This window comes from Propithecus coquereli, unplaced genomic scaffold (genome assembly GCF_000956105.1).
Source record: "Propithecus coquereli isolate 6110/MARCELLA unplaced genomic scaffold, Pcoq_1.0 Scaffold158, whole genome shotgun sequence".
Classification (NCBI taxonomy): domain Eukaryota; kingdom Metazoa; phylum Chordata; class Mammalia; order Primates; family Indriidae; genus Propithecus; species Propithecus coquereli.
Window position 1 is genome coordinate 3,199,179 of NW_012140302.1, and position 7,972 is coordinate 3,207,150.

General features: G+C 50.0%; 1 protein-coding gene across 1 annotated transcript in view; it reads right to left on the bottom strand.

Annotated features, from left to right (window-relative positions):
- NCR2 (natural cytotoxicity triggering receptor 2) overlaps nt 1–2,105 on the bottom strand; it is a 21,517-nt gene extending 19,412 nt beyond the window's left edge. The window contains exons 1-2 of the mRNA XM_012640804.1: nt 2,021–2,105; nt 1,529–1,870 (exon numbers count right to left, since the gene is read on the bottom strand). Of these exons, the coding sequence (XP_012496258.1) occupies nt 1,529–1,870; nt 2,021–2,105 (427 nt within the window). The remainder of the gene's footprint in view (nt 1–1,528; nt 1,871–2,020) is intronic.
- Nucleotides 2,106–7,972: the final 5,867 nt, after the last annotated feature.

Consider the following 7,972-nt stretch of genomic DNA (forward strand, 5'->3'; position numbering starts at 1 on the left):
GGAGAAACCTTAATTATTTGATAGACTGTTTTCAATTTTGTTTTTTGTCAAAAGAAGACTATGCAGAGGAAATTAATATAATAGATCCAGAATCCGTTTTTCCCATCAAAAGATAATTTGAACTATAACTTTATAGGATAAAATTTTGGAACTGGATTGAAGATGCATTTTGAAATTACAGCATCAGGTGCTTCCTTTTGTAAAAGTTAAAAATAACAATACTGAGCTTGTTGAAATTGCTTTACAATTCCTTCTATTTTTGCCAACATACTTCTGTGAGACCAGTTTTCTACTATGAGTGTTATTTCAAAAAAAGCATCAGTGCAATTTCTTCACCCATTATCTCTTAAGAGATATGGTGTCATAAATAGCACTCAGATTAGGCAAGTTAACAAGTAAGAAGAGTACTCACTGGTCACATTAAAATCATTAAATGTGGATATACGGGGAGTTTGTTCAAAATGTGTATGTTGGCATTTAGTATGGAGAATCGCTATTTCCCTTTCAACTTTGTGTTTAGTTATGACTATATTAATCATCTTTATGCATACTTTCAAATGATTGACATATACAGTTTTTATAGTTTAAATTTTTCCCTATGTTATATTTATTCTGTTTGTATTTGTTGAAATGTGGTTTTATATCTATCAAATCTAATAAACATTTTGAGCTTTACTTTGTGTTTTTCTTTTATCTCATTTTATTTTTCTAGTAATTTGTTTTTACTGTATTTTATAAAAAAAAGTAGTCACTTGCGAATTGCAGATTTTTTAAAAAAGATCTTCCACCACAGATTCTTCGAGAAGCTCTGCTCTAGGTTAGAGGTTGGCAAAGTTTCCGTAAAGAGTCAGGGCTTTGTGGGCCATGCGGTCTCTGTCACAACTGTTCAGCTCTGCTGTCATAGCACGAAAAGGGCCATACACAACACGTAAATGATGGGCATAGCTGTGTTCCAAAACAACTTTACGTAGCATTAAAATTTGAATTTCTTATACAATTTTCATATGTCACAAAGTATTATTTTTCTTTTGATTTTTTTTTTCCCAACCACTTAAAAACCATTCTTAGTTTTCAGGCCACAGTCAGCTGACCCCTGATCTGGACCAGGAGGGATGAGCAGGTGCCCACCCAGATACCAGCAAGCCCATGTGAGTCCCCGGCTCTACATGGTGGGGCGGGTTTGCACCCAGTGGACACACATTTACTGAACACCTGCTGTGTGCCGAAGATGCCGGCAGTCCTGGGCCCTCCTGTGGCGGTGTCATACGGATGTGACCGGTCAGCATGCTCAACCGATGTGTTTGATCCCTTTGAGCATCTCCAAGGAGGCCACTGGCCGCAGGCTTGTGGACCATGGAGGCAGACAGTGTGGGGTGGCTGCACGTGTGCGTACGTGTGACCCCAGCCACCTGCAGCCTTCCTGGGAGATTGGGGCGGGGCGGGGCTGGCTTCCATGATTAGGAAATGGGGATGATGGAGGCAGCAAGAGGGAGGGAGGGGCATTCCCCCTTTCAGGCACAGGGCTCACCTGGAGACACCGCCAGGTAGAATTTGATGGACTTAGAGACAGAGTTGCCGGAAGCGTGGTAGATTTTACACCAGTAGTGTCCTGAGTCTTCCTCCCTCAGACTAGTCATGGTGACAATGAAGAAGCCAGCGACAGGGTCGTCCCAGATTGAGAATCGAGAGGCCTGAACCAGTGTCCGCGGCCTGGAGCTGGTGACTAGCCTGGTGCACACAGGAGCTGACACCTCCTTACACCAGCCTTTCTTCTGGTAGAACCTGCCCGTGGGCGGGTACTGGCATCTCACGGAGAGCTGCTGCCCTGCTGTGCTTTGAAGTTCGTGAACCTTGGGCAACGCCCAGGAGCCTGGAGAACAAGGCCCCAGGTCAGGGCCACCTGCAGAACCTGCCTCACACCAGGCCTCTGGCCACAGAGCCACTTGCTCCCTGCCCCTGCTGTCCCAACAGTCCCCGCCGCACCCTTCCCCTCTCCTCCCCAGGCTCTTCCTCCCCTCACCTGGGAGCAGCAGCAGCAGCAGCAGCAGTCCTGGGAGTGTTCTCTGGGCCGGGCCCTTGTCCTGTGTGCTGGTGGGAAGGGACATGGGGGCAGACTGGGGAGAGGGAAAAATGGATGAGATGAAAAATGAGACAGGCCAGGGCCTGGCTTGGAGAGGTGGGAGACTGGGGGGCAGATTCTGTGGGTGCAGGGGAGTGGGGGCCTCCAGCTGCAGGCGTGGCTGGGCCTGGCGGGCCACCACACAGCTCCCCAGCCTGTAGAAGACCATCGCTCTCCCTGTGCCCAGCTGTCCCCTCCTGCCGTGATCCACCCCTGGGGGAGGAGCCCAGAGGGCCAGGAGGAAACTGTGGTCAAGTAGTAGACACCTCCCTCTGCCTCCCTCCTGGGCACTGCCTGTTCTTTGCAGGGCCCTGGCTGTGCCCGCATCTCTGGGGACAGTCAGGCTGAAAGTGGGTGAGAAGCTCAGGAACACTGAGGCCTGACCATGAACCCCAGCCCCATTGATCGCAGGGTGGTCAGAGACGTCGCGCCTAGGCCTGCCCAGTGGGTCAGTGATGTGCTTCCCCCCTGGGAAATTTCGCGGGTGCTGGAGGGGAGAGGAGAGATGAGGCGGAGAGAGAGCACGGAGCAGGGGCCCTCAGAGGGGACGGGGGGACGGGTCCCAGGAGCCTGGACCTGGCTTCATCTCTGCATCCTCAACTCCCGCTGCCTAAGGGCACTGCAGAAATATTTGTTTAATCGAATAAACAGATGTTAATAAACACAAACAGATGAAAAGTTCTAGCATCTCTTTAGTGAATGTTAGCATTCTTAAGATTTAATTTTTTACAACAGGTGCAATTTACAGAGAGACAGGGTCTATGCTAGGACTGGGGGAGAGGCTGTGTGCAACAGCAGCCGCACCCCGGGGCTCTGCCAGGCTACGTCCGTGCAGAGTTAATGATTTAGACGGGAACTAGAACCCAGCAAGTGGGCTTGATTTCACATCCACTGCTCTGCCCACCCCCGGACCCCGACTTCCTGCTCCGCCTCGGTGCAGTGCCCTCCTCCTTACAGTAGGAGGAAGCAGAGACTGAGGATGAGAAGGCAGAGGGACGGACGCAGTAGGGAGAGCAGATGTCGGGGGCCCAGGGGACAAGGTGGGAGAGCAGGCGGCAGCTGCAGAGCCAGACAACACCTGCAGGGAGCCCGCCACAGGGAGCCCGTCAAGCCTTACTTGCGCTGGTGATTGCAAAGCATGTGCGTGCACACTCTCTCATGACTTTTCTTTTTCTCAGAAATGGGGACTGAGGCCCAGACATGGTCAGTGACCTGCTCAAAGTCACACTGTGAGTTGGTGGTGTTACCAGAACAGGCTTCCTGACTTTTGACCGGAGTCTTCCGGCTGCAGCCTGGCTGAAGTCTGACCCACAGACAGGACAGGAAACCGGGGGTGAGGCAGAGCAGAGGTGCACTTGTGGGGTTTCTCACCTCCAGGGGGGCCCATATCCACCTCCCTGGACCTAATTACATGCCATATGAGTGAGGGGTGGCTCAGAAGCGTGTCACTGCGTGTGAAGGTGTCAGCAACTGGTTTCCCACGATGATTTTCCCCTTCTCTAACCACTGCTGACCGCTCAGAAGTGACACCTCCTACCTGTAGGCTCATCCCACATCCCACCGGCCACATCCCACCACCGGCCATATCCCACCACTGGCCACATCCCACTGGCTCTGTGTCCCTCCAGGCCCCGTGATTGACTCTGTGTGGTTCTCTGCTGTGTCCCATGGGAGAGGGACCTCTCAAAGGGCGTGATCTGCCCCCTCTCTGCGCTGTGGCCTCCCCACCAGGGTGAGGGGGTGGGCACCCTCCGCATACATAGACTTGGGACCTCGGGTGCCCCAGGCGGGGACCCTGCTGGAGCCACCTGGACCCTCAGTCTCTTCCAGCATCCGGGACCTGAGCCCCAGGTGTGGGAGCAGGGAGTCTGAGCTTAGGCTCAACCCCGTCTGGGGTGGGGCTGGCCCTGCTCCGGGGGGCTCACAACAGCCCCTGTCACATGTTGAATTTTTGCAGGAGGGGCTGGGGTGGGCAGCTGTGGTGGGACTTGGGGCTCCTTCAGCAGTCTCCTCAAGAGATGGGGGTGAGGAGCCACCACCAGGGGAGGGCACAGCTAGGAGTCCTGTTGGGAGCTTGGGGTTCTGGGGGGAACCACTCTGCCTTCCTCTGAGAGGGCCCCTCAGGGACCTCGGGAGCCTCAGTGGCCTCCTCACCCGACCTCATTGGCAGCATTCTCAGGGGAGACTGGAGAAGGAGCTGGGGAGCTGAAGACATGGTGTTTCCAGAGGGTCCAGCCCTCCCCTCCTCTCCCTGAATGGGCCTGGGGCAGACGAGAGCTCAGTTTCTCAGTCTGTAAAATGGACACATTATGCCTTCTTGCCCATCCATCCCAGGCTGTCCTTCATCTGTGGCTTCCTGTCCGTGTCCTCTGCTCCGGGGAGCCCTGTAGGGGACCTTGGCAGCCCAGGGTGTCAGAGCTGAGGGAGTCTGGGCTCCTTCCTCCCCAGCCCCCTCCTCAACAGACACACGTGTCAGGAGCTCTGATTCGATTCCAGGTGGACCTGACCCCACACTGCTGACTTAGCTCGACATGGGTTCAGTGCCCTCTTATCCTGGGTGTTCACACGAGGTTGAAATGAAGTTTCTGCCCTCCCTAGGGACCAGAGGGGCTGATGGGCCCCTGATGTAGGACGAAGCTTCAGTCTGTCCTTTCCCTGGTGTTGGGTGGAAGGAAGGCCACCGTGGGGAACACAGCAGCACAGTGGGGAGGAGACTAGAGCTGGGCAGGGCTGAGTCCCTCAGGGCAGCGACCTCCACCCTCCCCTCTGCCCACAGACTCCACACGGCAGGTCTCCCACGCGCCCAGACAAAACTTTCACCTTTTTCAATCTTCCCCTCCCTTTTCTCTGTGTCTGGGCAGAGTCCCTCCTCAGGCCCCGCAGCCCTACCCTGCCCAAGAGGCCCCACACCTGCTGCGGGCCCTGCTGGTGCTCCTGACCTCAGGTGAGGGGCAGGGAGAGGAGGGGAACGTCAGGAGAAGATGCAACAGCTCAAACTACCAGCACGAGACTATTCCCTCAGTTCCTTCATTCATTAGTATTATACTACTTGACAATCGAGTATCTCCTACATTTGAGGGAAATTAATAGCACAAAGGCAAAGCATCGACACAGGAACATAGACCACCTGAATTTAGAATTCGTGTCAATAATTCATGAAATGGATGTGAAACTTTAAATAACTGAATGAATATTCTCAGAGATATTTATAAGAACACCATATCCCATTATTCCTTGAATGTTTATAAATTAAAGCAAATTGGAGTATTGTTTTTATTCACTGATTTGACAAATATTTTAAAAGATTGCTCATACTCTGTTGGCAGGGGTGCGGCGAAGCAAATATTATCATATGTCCAAAGTGGGGAGAGACACTGTTCAGCATTTCTGCATGTGAACAGAAGGGATCTATGACATCTAACATGTGCACTGTTTGACTGGCCGATTCCACTGCAAGGAGTCACCCATCTTTGAGAAATACGCACGACACACGCACAGGCGCAAAGGAAGGTTTGCAGAGATGTTCATCACGTCTCGTCTGTAAGAGAGAGCCCCACAAGGGAATCAGTGGCATAACTTCTGGTCCATGCCTTCTACACGATGACACGTGGCAGTGAAGAAGGAACACAGTTTGTGTGCAAAGCCAGTTAGATCTCTACACATTCTGTTAAATCGAATGGTTGCTGCGGAATGGCATGCACAGTCTAACCCCACTTATGTAAAATAAAACGAACTCAACACTGTTCGTTTGTTTGTGCATATAAACCTGTCTCTGTTTGTGTCTGTGCAAAACTACCCATCGAATTAATAATGGGAATTTCTGGGAAAATGACCGTGACTAGTGTTGGGGGAGAAGCCGTGCAGGGAACTTTAACTCTTCATCTGTACACTGCTGCAATGTTTGTTTGTTTTCCCAGCTTATTAAGGTGGAATTCACAAATGCAAATTGCATATATTTACAGTGTACAATGAGATGTTTTGATATATGTGTACATTGTGAAATGATTGTATCAAACTAATTAATATACCCATCACCTCACGTACTTACCATTTGTTTTTTGTGGTGAGAGCATTCAAGACCTACTCTTTTAGCAATTTTCCAGTATACAATATATTATTGTTAGCTACAGTCACCATGTGGTATAATAGACCTCCAGAACTTAGGCGTCCTGTCTACCTGAAACTCTGTACCCCTCAACCAACATCGGCAATGTTGATTTTTAATGAAAGTCTTTATATGTGTATAATCGTAAGTTGCTTGTGAAATGACTATTATATTTAAATTATTATATTAAAAAGTATTTTAAATGGTAAGGGAGGTAGACTGGGAAACATGGGCACAGCGGAGGACGCAGGGGCTGTGCACCCTGAGGCCGGCACTGGTGGGCGTGGGGGTGGTGGCCCCAGGGCAGGCTGCGGAGCATGGCTAAAGTGAGACCTTTTCCAGAAGACTGTGAGGACTGCCCAAATTTGAATGAAAGCAGAGGGGGTCCAGTGAGAACACAGCACAGAGGAGAGCAGCCTAAGGAGAGGGGATTTAAGTGAGGCTGGCAGGGGAAGTGTGGGCAGGGTCAGGGCTGTGCAAGATCGGGAAGGGCTGGAAACGGCGCAACCAGCTGCCTGCTGGTTCTGGTGCAGCCCAGGTGCTGGGGCTGCAGAGGCGTCTGCAGAAGGGTCCCCGCGTGGAGCAGGAGGAGCGTTGCTGGGCTCTCCACTATCCCTCGGGGGAATCTCCCTGAGACCTTCACAAGGCCCTTAATCTGAGCCTGGGCTTTTCAGCTGCCTTCAGATGCATTTTGTGCTTTCTAGGTACCCCAAGAGGGACAGAGGGGGGTGGTCTGCCAGAAATACCCCTGTCATTGCTCCTTCTGGGATCCAAGGTGGGGCCAGTGCCAGTGTGGCCAAGCAAATTAATCTTAAGCCGATCCATGCAGCCAGGACACCCAGACCCATTAGAAGCACCTACGAATCAGGCCAATTTGAGCCTCAGTCCCATCATCTGCAAAGTGGAGAGACAGCACCTGTCTCACAAGCTTACTGTGAGGGTTCTGTGAGATATTGCATGTAAAATCTTGGTGCTTAATGAACACGAGCTATTATTATTAAAAGCAAATGAATTCTAGCTTCTTTTCATTTAAAAATATTTCTTTCTGTACTGCATAGATCTATTAAGGGAGTTAAAACATCTCTTAACATATTTGTCCTTAAAGGGGTCCTATCGTTTTAAAAATAAAAATGAGGCAGCAAGCGAGGCATGTCACATTCCTATTTCCTCTGGCCCCTGAAACTGTCCCACGGTGAAACAGGAAGGGTATTCTCTGGTGGTACGTCAGGCGCACATGTTCACGCCCTGAGTTTTAGATTTCAAGGCAGCTAACTCATAAACTTGTGCCGTAAAGAACTTGGGACTCTTAAAACACACACCCCGTTTTGGGGTTCCTACTCTGCCTCTTTGGGCGCTGACATTTTTGAGCACATTGCTAACCCTCTAAAAGGCTCGGTTCCCTCCTTCCTTAGATGGTGTGAATGGGTCTCCAATATGATTGTTCTGGGAATAAATGAGTAAACCCTTTAAAACATTTATAAGAAGTGCCTGTTACGTGGTATCTCCCCAACTAATGTCTGTTATCGTGAATAAGCAACATCCACAATATTGTGTTTGCTTGACTTTTAATTATATATGTATATACATAAAATAGCAGTACATAAAAGTTCTGAATGAAAAAAAAAGTTATATAATTTTTTTGTGGAATAGAACTTTCTATTCATAATCCCAATGCCAGAAACTATACAAGGAAAAATGATAGGTCATACTATACACAAATTAAAACTTGGACATTATCAAAAATATAA